The 14,146-nt window shown below is 48.7% G+C and overlaps 2 protein-coding genes across 2 annotated transcripts; both read left to right on the forward strand.

Annotated features, from left to right (window-relative positions):
* Positions 1-1,945: 1,945 nt before the first annotated feature.
* Positions 1,946-2,431, forward strand: EI90DRAFT_2853595 (uncharacterized protein; the record flags this gene model as incomplete). Its single annotated transcript, XM_039053758.1, has 2 exons — positions 1,946-2,205; positions 2,269-2,431. Coding segments are annotated over 2 exons (423 nt in total), but the record flags the coding sequence as incomplete, so codon positions are not given.
* A 6,919-nt stretch (positions 2,432-9,350) lies between these two features.
* Positions 9,351-10,025, forward strand: EI90DRAFT_2923359 (uncharacterized protein; the record flags this gene model as incomplete). Its single annotated transcript, XM_039054815.1, has 1 exon — positions 9,351-10,025. The coding sequence occupies one exon, from the start codon at positions 9,351-9,353 to the stop codon at positions 10,023-10,025; it is 675 nt and encodes a 224-aa protein (XP_038915206.1).
* Positions 10,026-14,146: the final 4,121 nt, after the last annotated feature.

Consider the following 14,146-nt stretch of genomic DNA (forward strand, 5'->3'; position numbering starts at 1 on the left):
TATGCGGTGCGTCCGGAAGTGCTGTTCAAGGTTAACAGAGTGGGATCGTGGCCTCAGCGACTCAGGTGGAGCGCTGTGCCCTGAGCTTGACGTTTGGGGGAGATCCCATATTTACAGACTGACACTCACAGTGGACTTCAAACAAGACTTGCGGGTGGAGTGGACCTGTAGGAGGAGCACGGACTCAGAGGGGGGGGAAGCCCCCTTTGCAGAAGGAGAGACTCAGACCAGACAGGGGGGGTACTCTAGTTGATTTCAGACTAAGGTCCCTGAAAGTATTTACAGGATATAAATAGGCAGGAGGGAAACACAGAAGGACTGGTCAATCCAGCGCAGTCCGGCGCGGAAATAAGCGGGGATTGTCAAACTGAATGAAGGACAAGAGCCCAGGAAATGGGAGGCAATGAACTAAACAAAAGTGGATCAAATGCCAATATTGACAGGTAATAAGAAGTGCATCAGCACATGGATCAAGTGCCAATATTGGCAAGTTAAGCGAATGAATGGATGAACAATATAGGCACTTGGCAAGGAATGAATGGTATGCTGCCGAGTGACAAGATGGCCAGAGAAGAGCAGAGGTCAGCGCGCAGCACGCAGCGCCGATACAAGTCCGCAAATAAGCGGGGTCAGTGCGGTGCCAACACAAGTCCGTGAAGGGACATGGAAATCAGCATGGTGCTGACAAGTCCGCAACAGAGGGTGGTCCATCAGTGCCGTCACAAACAAGGGCAGCATGATGGCCAGCAAGGTTGGAGGGGAGTGTTGGCCTGACCACAGGGTGTGGAGGGCAACCAGGAGTGGCAGAGGTCCAGAGGGTGTGGAGGTGGGCAGAGGTACAGATGTGGGTGGAGGTCCGGATGCGGACAGAAGTCTGGATGCGGGTGGAGGTCTGGATGCAGTGCATGGTTGATAGGGCAGGGGGCCAGACATCGGATTGGGGGCTGGTTAGATTGGGTTTCGGGTCGGCAGATTCGCCTATCGGCATTGATTCGCCGCTGACGGAGCCCCAGGATTTGTCAGTTGTGACACTTCACTAACCTTGGAGCCCCTGTATTCGCAATCACCTCCAACTCCCTTGATGGTCACCACCCCCTCTTTTCAATATATTACCTTCACCTCCCTAAGTACAGAGCCCCGAAGGCTTCCGGACAGCTCCGACATCCGCTAGCACACTCCTGCCCCTGCTGGGCAATTCAGTTGCTTGCCCTGCAAGTCTACCCTCTTTTCCGTTTCTGGGTTATCGCCTGCCATTCTGCTAACTCCATAACCCAACTCATCAGTAATATTCAGTTGGCTAATGTTTAACTCCATTAGCTCCGCTCTGCTCGGTCCTGCCATTCACGGGACTGCCTCGCTGTAACTATATATACTTAACTTGTAGATAGGTTACACTCCAGTGATAAAATCAACTAGAGTTGATCCCTGTCAGGGGATGGACCCCAGGTCCCCATGACCCCTCTCTATGGCCCACAGGCTAACCTGTAACAGCAGCCCATCTCAGGGCATAACACTACTGTGGGTAAGAAAGTGAGAAGAAGGTTAACTTCTCACTTTCCCACAGTGGCCCCAATATGGCGAAAACTTCCGGGGATACCCAGAAGTCACATGAGGTGGGATCCGGGGTCGGATCATGCGGCGCACGGAGCGTGCAGCATGAGAAGTGCGTGGGAAGTGGAGCGGGTCCGGACACGGGTCCGGGTCCGGGCTAAGTCAGGGTATGTGCCCTGACAATCCCCCTTTTTAGTTCTCGTTGCCAGTAAGTAAATCAGGGCATGGACGTGTAACTTGGCACAGCACTCCTGGTCTGAGTCGCTGAGGCCAAAGCCCTCTGCCATGGAGACTACAAGACAATTATACAATTATGTAATGGGAAATAAGGGGTGGGGTTACCACTCCTTACAAGTGGTTATTGAATAATGTGCGGCCTTTGATAGTTCGCTGAGAGAAAGTGCAGTCTGCATTAGAATGGCTCATTAGTCACAATCCGCTGTATAGTGATGTCATTTTGCATCAAGATCATCTACACCAGATTCCACTTCATGACATAGCACCGGTTCCCATTGAGCAAGCTGTGGGCTCTGTGGCTGGTGATGCACCAGGGGCTCATTATGACCTTCTAGTTAATGATGTTGGAATGCCACTTGAACCCTCTCCACCACTCAGTGACCTTTTGCAAAGTGTGGTTGTCACTGATATAGACATGTGTGGGTCAAACTCAGCAGAAATGAGTGCAGCAGCAATTCACCACCTCAAATGATGCAACAGGGAGATAGGGGGCCACATTCAAGTGGGTCATTTGCCTGATCCTGTGAATCATTATTCTGATCCCCACTTACTGCCACTTTTATATCCAACTTTGTTTCCATATGGCATTGGAGGGTTTCATTATAGCTGTTCCTCCCCACTTAGCTTGGAAAGATTTGCAAAGCATCTGTTTGGTTTGTCTGATCAAAGGTTTCAGGAACATTATTCCTTTCTTTTCCTCATCTTCAACATCATCCAACAACAAACCACATTGTTTCACAGCCAACTCAAAACCTCCAATGCTAATTTTGATCGAGTTGCCTCTGAAATACATGTATCATCTGCTACTTTTGATGCTACCCTTGCCCATTTATCTCATGGAAATCACTTTTCCCCACAAAGTCCTGATGAACGTGCTGTGTGCCAACTGGTGAAAGAAGTCTCTGTCATCACTTCCAAAGTGCCTGGGTCTCAAAGTGCATGCACCCAGATGAGGAATGAAATTTGAGTGCTCATTTTTGACCATGGGCCTCCTAGTTTTTTTGTAACCATCAATCCAGCAGATGTTTACAATCCAATTGTTAAATTTTTATCTGGTGCAGACATTGACATTGACAATATGTTACCAGAACAAGTCCCATCTTACTAGGAGCAGGCATGTACTGTGGCCTGAAACCCCTTTCTGGCTGCATGTTTTTTTAAACTAATCATTGATGCATTTGTTTCTGCTATCCTGGGTCACACTGAGACTGATGCTATATGTTCTGATGGTATTTTGGGGCCTTGCAGTGCACATTATGGTACAGTAGAAACACAAGGACAAGGTACACTGCACTGTCATATGCTGGTGTGGATCCAAGGTGCTTTGAATCCACAGCAAATCAAAGACCACATTCTGAAGGACCAAGACTATCTATGGCATGATAAGCTGCTTGACTTTTTAGATGACACCATCAGAAATGTAATCCCAGATCATCAATCTGTGACTGATTGTTTCTCCAACCACTTCCATCCACTCCAGCATCCCCTCATGATTTGTGAACAGGACTTGCATAACTTAGTAACCAAATGCCAATCACATACACATACAGCAACTTGCTATAAACATAGCAACACAGAGTGTTGTTTTGGCTTATCTCCTGCATGCACTTGTGCTTCCAGCTCTATGGACATGGACATTGGGGGACTTTCTTTGCGAATTTCCAATGGGATGATAAACAATTACTGTGAAACCATCATCAAAGCTGTCAGATGCAACATGGACATTAAATTCATTGGGTTGGGCACTTCAGCCAAGGCCATTTTGTATTACATAATGGACTACATTACCAAAACCCCACTAAAAACACATGTGGCATATGGTGCACTGCAAGCTGCTGTTGCCAAATTGCATCAAAATCATGAGCAACCACTGTGCACAATGGATCATGCCAAAAGTACATTGATTAAGTGCGCAAATGCTCTAATTGCCAAGCAAGAGCTGGCCACTCCTCAGGTGGCTTCTTACTTACTTGGATATGATGATCTTTTTACCAGTCACAAATTCCGCCCTTTGTTTTGGACATGTTTTGTGTCTTATGTACAACAGAATGAAGTGACATCTGTTAGATATGGTGGATTCGGACAACTCTGGAATGGAATCAGAGACTTAGTGTGGAAGGACCTCAGCCTCAGCGACTCAGGTGGAGCACTGTGCCATTGCTGGTTGTCCTGGGGGTCCCTAATTTCAGATCTAGCAAAGGAAAGTCTCTTGGGGGGAAATCAAGTCAATTTCAGACTGAGGTTACAAGTTACTATGTACATTGTTTATAAGGAGGGGTCCGGAATCAAAAGGAGCAAGGGTACTCTGAAAGCAGACAAAGGGAGCTGGAAGGAGGAACAACACTGAGGGTCAAGGGTTTGACTCAATGGTGTTTCCCAAAGGAGGAGTGAAGGGCCAAGGCCCAAGGAGGAAGGAAGGAGGATGGGAGTGGGGAATGGCCAGCTGACTGAATAGAAAGGAGCAGCCCAAATAGGAATGAGGGAGAATAGCGGAATTGAATGGAGCAATGTGTCAGTGTCAGGGCACACCCGCCCGACCCGGCTCCACCCGGCTTCACCTGGTACCCTGCCCACCTCCACCCCTCACCCTTCACCATTGTTTCTCACTTCTTGTTCTTCCTTTGTCCTTCTGTTCTTTTGCTCTCTTGCCCTTTCTTCTATCTTTATCTACATGGACAACATTTCCCCTTATCTATGTATTATTGACCTGCCCGTGATGCATGCACGACGCACCCAGCCCTGGATGACCTGGATGGCCTCACAGTGCAACCCAGCACACGCACGTGCAGCACACACCTTCGGGATCCCCCATGGGGACACCTGGATGACTGCGGCTGTATGCAGGGTGATGTGGCAAACCTCATGTGACCCAAGCTGCATGTACATAAAAGTACCTGGGGTGGGAACCAAAGAAGTAACCTTCTTCTCACAATTCCCACTTCAGGTAAGTAGCATAGCTTCCTTTTTAATAACAACTCACGATTCCCACTTCAGTCTGAGTGGCCAGGGATCGTTGTCCCGGACCGGGCCCGTCACCACGCACGCCTGCTCTGCACCTCACGACGGCCTCAGTGCCAGGCATTACACCCGGACCCCCTTGACCCCGGACGCATCCCTGACAGTCAGGAACGTGTCGGACGTGTATCTGGGTGACCCGCAAGGTGCGCAAAGTCATCCGGGCTCATAAGGTTGGAGGGGCGGGACTTTAGCTTCAGCAACTCAGGTGGAGCGCTGTGCTTCATTCTTACGTTGGTGTCCCAATTTCAGACAGAAGCCTTACGATGAGGAGAGGAGTCTAGAGGGGAAATCCAAGTCGATATACGAACTGAGGTACATCCGGTGTAACCTACATGCCTTATAAACACAAGTAACTAAATAGGACTGGCCCAGAAGGAGTGGCAGATCAAGTGCGATATTAATGAATGAAGAAAGAGACAAATAGTTAATATCGGCAAACTTGGTCAACAAAAGGCAAGCAAGAAACAAAAGGAGGAACAATAGTCCACAAGCGAACAAAAGAGAAAAGACCATCCAGCCATCTAGCAAGCCGTCCGGCTGGCAGGCGGACAACAATGAAGTGGGCAACCTAGGTTGGAAGGTACATGCGTGGGGGAGGAAGTGCAGATGAGGGTGATGGGTGGACAGATGGATGGACGGATGATGATGTTAGCGGGCGGGATGGGCCAAGTGGCACTAGGATGCATTGATGGAAGTGATGGATATGTCAGGTCGTGACACAATGCAATAGTTGCAAGGTCTGAAGTAAGTCCGGAAAGTCCAAACTCAGAAGTTAAACTCCAGAATATTGGCAAAGGTAATTAAATGGAATGAGCTAACCAATACAATGGGTATAAGTGGAGGTGGGGTCAAAGTCCAAGGTTGGAGCTAAGACCAGAGGTTCTGGAGACGGTGATGCAAATGGGATCCCAGAGCAGAGGTCCGGAGTCGGGAGCATAGGTGTTGCATGCTTGTCTGGAAGGTGCCGAGGTTGAGGTCGGACCTGGAATGTTCCAGAGTCGGACCGAAGGTGGTGTCGGAGCCACAGGTGGGATAACCTCTTGGGAGTTGGCAAGGAGAAGGTGACAGAAGGGAAGTAGGGCTCCGGAGTCAGTTTCAGAGTTCTGGGAGCCCGGAGTGGAGGTCAGGATTGTATGGATATGACAACATCCACAGGCAGTTCACCTGCTCCAGCTGGTGGATTGTATGTTCAAGATGACTCAAATGCTGAAGATGCTTACATTTTGGAAATGAACCCATCTTCTGGGCATATTGAATGCCCACCAAATCAACTCACAGATTATCTTGCTTGCAATCAGCCCCCACTTTTTGAGCAGATGAACATTTGGGATTTTGTTTCCTGGGTAGACAAAGTACGTATATGCTCTACTACCACAGTCAATGAACCCAATGTTGATGATGAAGGTGATGGAAATGTTTACTTACATTGTTTGCCTCACTCCAGCCTTAATGAGAGTCATCCTCATCATTTGACACACTTTTTGAGGCATCGTTGCTCTCACCTGATTGCTGTTCCAATTGGCCCTAGCCTTCCCCATCATGACAACAGTGCCAACCTGGAATATTATTCATGTGTCATGCTCACACTTCTTAAACCATGGCATTCTCCACTCAACCTTTTAGGTGACAACACCTCCTGGTCAGTGGCTTTCAATGCATTTCTGCCCACAGTTTCTGTCCATACCTGGCAACTGATTGACAATATTCAAATATTACATGAATGCAAAAACAGTCATGATATGGAGTATGCAAAGCATCGAGGGCAAGGCCATGACACTGATTTCATTACAAACAATGCCCATGCTGTCACCAATGCAGAAGAAGGTGCTGACTTGAATTTTGAACTTGATCAAGCCATTCTTCATCAGCTTCTGGACATGGAAGAAGTAAGTACCACCAAACATTGTCGGGAAGATGAGGACATTCAGAATGCCGTTCACCATGCCATAGATGCTGGGCTATTCATTGACACTGTCACCGAGGATGTTCTATTGGATCCCCCACACTGAATGCTCTCCTTTCTCATCAATCCAGAGGTGATAACTTTGCTCAGCCAGTCACAGATCATGGCACTTTAGAATTAAGGTGATTGGATGATTATAAGACATGGAAACAAGTGGCAAAAGAGGCTCTGAAACAGTCAATGCTGGCTAACTCTTCTTCCTGGCACCAACACCTCAATTCAGAAAATTCAATGCAAGCAATGCTCATACTCAATGAATCTTACTCCAATGTTACTTGGAGTTCTGTACTGCCTCAGATCATCAGTCACCCACCGCTGAGCCAACTGATCGCCATCCAGGAGGTGCTGAATGCAGTCACAACACAATTTTCACTGAATGTAGAACAACAGCATGCTTTTCTTCTGGTTGCCAATCATGCCATACAGCCTTCTGATCTTTGGCAACCATTGTACATGTATATGGGTGGTGCAGGCAGTACTGGGAAATCAGAAGTGATTAAGGCATTATCAGCATTCTTTAATTCTGTCATATCCCAGAATCCTGACCCCACACTCTCCCACCACACCACACCTTCCTAACTACTTCACCATCCCCTACACCATAACTCCCCACTCCCCAAGTCACCTTCTTTCCTAACTGTCTCAGCTCCGGCCTGGTTGCAGCACACCGAACCTTTGCCACTCCCATCCTGGAAGCTCGGTCCTGAGTCAGAACATTTGGAGACTCCAGATTTGCTCCGATCTCCCAATGGATCTCTGACATCCCGTGACTTACCCCTAAACCATTCCCCCACCCATTTCATTTATTGGAGTCACCCAACATCCTTCGGATATGTAACTCCGCCTTCAGAGCTACCTGCTGTCAGGGACTGCGCGTCAGTTCGCGACGATAAGGGTGTTCCCGAGAATCCTAGTCGTTGTTAACGCTGAGGTGCCACCCTCAGCGGAGATAGGAGTTATATACATGGGTACCACTACCCACTAGAGTGCGGCTACAACGAGATAGAAGATAACCGATAGAATGATGACATGAAAAGATAGCTATTCATTCGGATAATCGTAAGCGAGGTGTGGGAAAGGGGTGACATGTGGACGGAAGATAGAAAGCGGGAGCTAAGCGAGAGCTAAGCGAGATTACCTGCGTTCTTCGGATCACTCCAGATCGTCTTACGGCAACTCCCTTCCGGCATAGGGAGTCAGGGTAGCCAGTTAGGCCGTGCCCTGACACCTGCATCCTTCGGTGACCCCACTCACGTTAGCACTTATTAGTCACCTTCCATTTGTAGCATGACTATCTTCTTCTTACATTCAGCTGGCTAACCCCCTCTTACCCATTTCTTGTTTCCATTCATCCTCTGGCCTCTTACTCCACCCTCCTTGACCCCACACCTCAGTTCCCCGTTAAAGATATTGTTTGGGACCTTTCGGTACCTCTCAGTATCATTTGGCACCTTTCAGTGTTTTCTATTATCATTCGGACTTTGACTAAAGTCCTTCCCATTCCTCCATATAAATACCTGTAGATTAGAACCTGTAGTTTTCCCCAGTTCTAATCTCGACTAAAATGTTACCCAAGTCCCTCTGAGTGAATCCTGACCCCTTTCTACAAGATACCTCAGACACATGAAATACAAGGACTAACTGAGACGTAACAGAGGCACAGCACTCCCTCCGAGTTGCTGAGGCCACATCCTTCTTAGAGCCTCTTGTACCACCCAGCAGAACCGGGCTTCCTGGAGAAGCTTCGGTTCACTACCAGAGCTCTTGGATCCCCTCTAGTTGAGCCCCACCTGCATTTGGACTCACGCATCTTCCCCTAGGATCCAGGTTTTTGACAGATTCAATCAACCAGTCATGTTGACTGCATTTATGTGCTTTCACTGGTGCTGCAGCACAAAACATCATTGGTTGCATGTTACACTCAGCCCTCAATTTGTCTCAGTTGCCACTGATGATGAGATCCAATGGCTCTCAAAGTTGCACTGATCTGATTCACTTCTGGTGTGGAGTGGACTATTTATTCATTGATGAAGTTTCTATGATTGGTTGTGAACTATTGGTGGATATTAGTGCTGCACTATCACTGGCAAGAGAATCAACTGATGCTTTTGGTGGGATCAGCATGATTTTTGCAGGTGATTTTTGTCAACTGCCCCCTGTTGGCTACACCAGACTCTATACAGCTACTAAGATGTTGACAAATAAGCCATCTGACTCTATATTAGACCATGGACAAAAGAAACTTAAAGGATCTCAGCTGTGGTTACTGGTTGACACAGTGGTGTTTCTGAAGCAGTCTATGTGTCAAGAAGGTGTCCACAACACTGCATTTCATGATCTCCTGTCCAGATTGAGATTTGGTACATGTACACTGGCTGATAAATCTTTGCTGGATAGCCAGCTGCTCCAATCCATCCCACCAGATGACCTGCATTCAAACACATGGGATGCTGCTCCCATTGTAACAGCCTCCAATGCTGTGAAAGATGCATTAAATTGATCAGCAGTGAAGACATTTGCTGCTCATCATCAACTGCCTCTTTCAACATATGAAGCCACCCACTATCTCCGCAATCAGAAAATGGAGGATGAAACACTGATTGATCTACTCTTGAATCTCACATCTGACTCACAGACTGGTTACACCATTGGCCGTTTGCCTTTACTGCCTCAGATGCCAGTGATGGTCTGTGACAATTTCGATGTGTCAGGGGGTATTGTGAATGGCAGTGAAGGAATCCTCAAATCAGTGCGTTACACCACAGATGATCATGGCACATGGTGTGCCACCAGCTGTGTGGTCAGAATTGAAGATTCCAGTGAACATTCTTTTACAGAGCTGCTCCCTCATGAATGTGTGATTTTGCCGAAAACGCTATCCTTCAAAGTATCATACCCATTCAGTGGTCAATCAGTTACTGTGAAACGAACCCAACTGCCATTGCTCCCAGCATTTTGTATTACTGACTACAAATCTCAAGGTAGGATGATGCCCAAAGTGATCCTTGACATCAAAAGTGCCTGTTCCATTCAATCAGCTTATGTGATGATATCACATGCTACAGCACTGGAAAACTTGCTGATTTTGCACCCTTTCAACCCCAAACATATTATGTCTCACATGAATGGAGACCTATGCAAGGAACACTCTTGGCTGCAAATTCTAGAATGCAAGACTATTTTGTGGACAACTTCACAAAACTTCCATCATGCAGAGGCCATGGCATTAAAAATGCAATTGATGGCAAGTTCTTGAACAGCAGGTATGTGGCTACCCTACAATTGGGTTGCACTATTGTTGATCCAACTCATCTTTTTCAATAGGGCGGAGTGCCCTGCACCAGCCACATGATCCACCAAGGAGTAAGAGAAGGAGGTTAGAATAGCTTGAAGTGTCCCTCCTGAAGATCAGTAGTATGGCAAGGTGAGTTGATTTGCATTTGAAATAACTGCAACCCTCTGCCAGCTGATCAGTACTATGCAAAGCTGAGTTGGTCGACTTTCCATCAAATTTGGCATCATCTGGTTCAGGGTTGAACTGAACAAGACCCACAGCCAATTTGCGACCCAACACATATTTTCTGACAGCACCAAATCTGCACACCAGGCACAAGAACCACCAGTTGATCTATCTCCAAACCTGTCCCCAACACTTGTTTTCCGATGGCTCCGAATCCACACACCATGCACAAGACCCACCATCTCCAAACCTCCCCTTCCCCTGTACCGAACAACTTCTGAGACCATCTGCTGTTATGTTGGAAATCCCCTGGGGTCTGAGGCACCAGGGTGTCAATTCACCCTTGAACTCAGATGGATCCAAAACGGAATTTACCATCTTTCTCTTCCTTTGCTGTGCTCCTGGATTTGTTATGACTCCAAACCTCCCCATTTGCATCTGATGTGCTGGGGTTTCAATTTGCGGTGATCATTCTCATCCTTTTCCATGCTGCTAGGTTTTCTGCCACTTTTCATGCACCAGTTCCGGGTGTCAGGGCACACCCACCTGACCCCACTCCACCCGGTCCAGCCCCACCCAATCCCACTACCCTCACCCAGTGCCCCTGCCCTCCTTCCTCCCTTCTCTCCTCCCCCCTCTCTCCTTCTTTCTTTCTCTTCTTCTTTCTTCTTTCCTTTCTTCTGTCATATCCCGGAATCCCGACCCCGTGCACTCCCACCACACCACACCTTCCTAACAACTCCACCATCCCCTACACCATGCCTCCCCACTCCCCAAGTCACCTTCCCTCCTGATTGTCTCAGCTCCAGTCTGGTGGCAGCACACCGAACCTTGGCCACTCCCATCCCGGAAGCTCGGTCCCGAGTCGGAACATTTGGAGACTCCGGATTTGCTCCGATATCCCGACGGACCTCCGACATCCCGTGACATACCCTTAAAACATTCCTCCACCCATTTCATTTATTTGAGTCACCTAATATCCTTCGGATACGCAACTCCGCTTTCGGAGCTACCCGCATCCTTCGGTGATCTCACTCACGTTATCACTTATTAGTCACTTTCCATTCTTAGCACGACTACCTTCTTCCTACCATTCAGTCGGCTAACCCCCCCTTACCCATTTCTCGTTCCCATTCATTTTCCGGCCTCCAACTCCACCCTCCTTGGTCCGACACCTCAGTTCCCCATTTAAGATATCGTTTGGGACCTTTCGGTACCTCTCAGTATCATTCGGCACCTTTCATTGTTGCCCCATTTTCATTCGGACTTTGACTAAGTCCTTTCCACTCCTCTTTATAAATACCCGTAGATTAGAACCTGTAGTTCCTCAGTTCTAATCTCGACTAAAATGCTACCCAAAGTCCCTCTGAGTGAATCCCGTTCCGTTCTACAAGATACCTCAGACATAAGAAATACAAGGACTAACTGAGATGTAACGGAGGCACAGCGCTCCCTCCGAGTCGCTGAGGCCGCATCCTTCTTAGAGCCTCTTGTACCATCCAGCAGAACCGGGCTCCCTGAGAAGCTTCAGTCCACTACCGGAGCTCTCGGACCCCCCTCTAGTTGAGCCCCACCTGCATTCAGACTCACGCATTTACCCCTACGATCCGGGTTTTTGACATCTTCCTTCTTCTTTCCTCTCCTACTACACGGACAACTTTCCTTGCATCAATGTACCATTAACCCGGCTTGTTAGAACTGGGTGAGGGCAGACGATTCCGGAGGGGAACCGGAGACTTAGCAAGGAGGGACCTTGGCCTCAGCAACTCAAGCAGAGCGCTGTGCCATTGCTGTTTGTCCATTTGGTCCTTAATTTCATAGGCGGTGAGCAGGAAGTCTCTAGGGGCATTTCAGGTCGATTTTAGACTAAGGGCCTAAAACGAGTATGTACAAGCGTCAGTATTTAATGGAGGGGGCAAAAGCACAAGGGAAACAAAGGGGGTCTGAATCAGAACAAAGGCGTCCAAACGGGAACAAAGGGATGGTGGAAGTGGAGCATTGCCGAAGGTCATAGGGCAGAACCTGTGGTACATCTGAAAGGAGATAGGGAGCACAAGGCCCAGAGGGGCAGGAGGTGAGGTGAAGTGGGGATGATGACTAACTGGCTAGAATGGGAAGAAGCAGCAGTCCAAATAGGGATGAGGGGAAAATGCGAAAGATACATTACAAGCGGTGAAGGTGCCGAAGATGATCCATGGAGCTCGGAGCTTACGGAGCTTACGGAGGTTATGGAGGCAGGGTTGAAAGTCCGAGGAATATTGGCAATGGTGTTTACATAGTATGAGGTCACCAATGCAATGGACTAAAACCAAGGTGGAGTCAAAGTCTGAGGTCGGAGCTATGACAGAATCTTGGAGCAAAGGTATGAGTGTAGTCCGAGTTTGGGGTACGGGACAGTGGCGGAAGGTCATAACTTGGCGGAGGGTCAGTGGAAGAGGGTCAGAGGGAAGAGAGAGGAGAGAGGAAAGGGGAGTGGAGTGGAGGAGAGGAAAGGTGTCAGGTCCAAAGGTGAGTGTCGGAGCAGATGGGAGAAGGGTAGGTGTTAAAAACCCGGGTTGTGGAAGAGGGGATAAATGCGTGAGTCCGAATGCAGGTGGGGCTCAACTAGAGGGGGGTCCGAGGGCTCCAGTAGTGAACCGAAGCTTCTCAGGGAGCCCGGTTCTGCTGGATGGTACAAGAGGCTCTAAGAAGGACACGGCCTCAGCGACTCGGAGGGAGCGCTGTGCCTCCGTTATGTCTCAGTTAGTCCTTGTATTTCTTATGTCTGAGGTGTCTTGTAGAATGGGGACGGGAATCACTCAGAGGGACTTTGGGTGGCATTTTAGTCGAGATTAGAACTGAGGAACTACAGGTTCTAATCTACGTGTATTTAAAAGGAGGATGGGGAGGACTTTAGTCAAAGTCCAAACTGACAAATGGGAAAACACCGAAAGGTACCAAATGATACCGAGAGGTACCGAAAGGTAATGAAAGGTCCCGAACGATATTAGAACGGGGAACCGAGGTGTCGGGCCAAGGAGGGTGGAGTTGAAGGCCGGAAAATGAATGTGGAAGACAAATGGACAAAGGGGGTTAGCCGACTGGATGGTAGTAAAAAGGTAGTCGTGCTAAGAATGGAAGGTGACTAATAAATGATAACGTGAGGGAGATCACCGAAGGATGCGGGTAGCTCTGAAAGCGGAGTTGCGTATCCGAAGGATGTTAGGTGACTCAAATAAATGAAATGGGTGGAGGAAGGGTTTAAGGGCGTGTCACGGGATATCGGAGGTCCATCGGGGTATCGGAGCAAATCCAGGGTCTCCGAATGTTCCGACTCGGGACCGAGGTTCCGGGATGGGAGTGGCCAAGGTTCGGTGTGCCACAACCAGACCGGAGCTGAGACAGTCAGGAGGGAAGGTGACTTGGAGAGTGGGGAGGCATGGTGTAGGGGATGGTGAAGTTGTTAGGAAGGTGTGATGTGGTGGGAGTGCGCGGGGTCGGAATTCCGGGATATGACAGTAGGGGAGGGATGGAAGGGTGGAGGGTAGGACTCCGGAGGTGGTGAAGATGGAGGTCCGGGAGTCGGTTCGGGATCAGGTATGCACGGATATGACATGGCTGTGCAACATGCCCGGACCCGGACACACCAGGTGATGCCCTACACACCAGATGCTCCTGGGATCTCTTATGGAGATACCCGGGCGGATATGGCTGTGTGCGTAAATGACATGGCACCCCCCACATGACCTTCAACCACATGTACATAAACACAGCCTAAGTGGGAACTGAGAAGTAACCTTCTTCTCACACTTCCCACTTTAGTCTAAGTGGCCAGGGACACCCTTTTGTGCTGGGCCCGTTAGTACACGCACCTGTGTTACACCCTATCGGGCCCTCAGTGCCAGGTGGCACACCTGGGCGCTCTTGACCCTGGGTCA

This window comes from Cantharellus anzutake (genome assembly GCF_015039405.1).
Source record: "Cantharellus anzutake strain C23 chromosome Unknown EI90scaffold_29, whole genome shotgun sequence".
Lineage (NCBI taxonomy): Eukaryota > Fungi > Basidiomycota > Agaricomycetes > Cantharellales > Hydnaceae > Cantharellus > Cantharellus anzutake.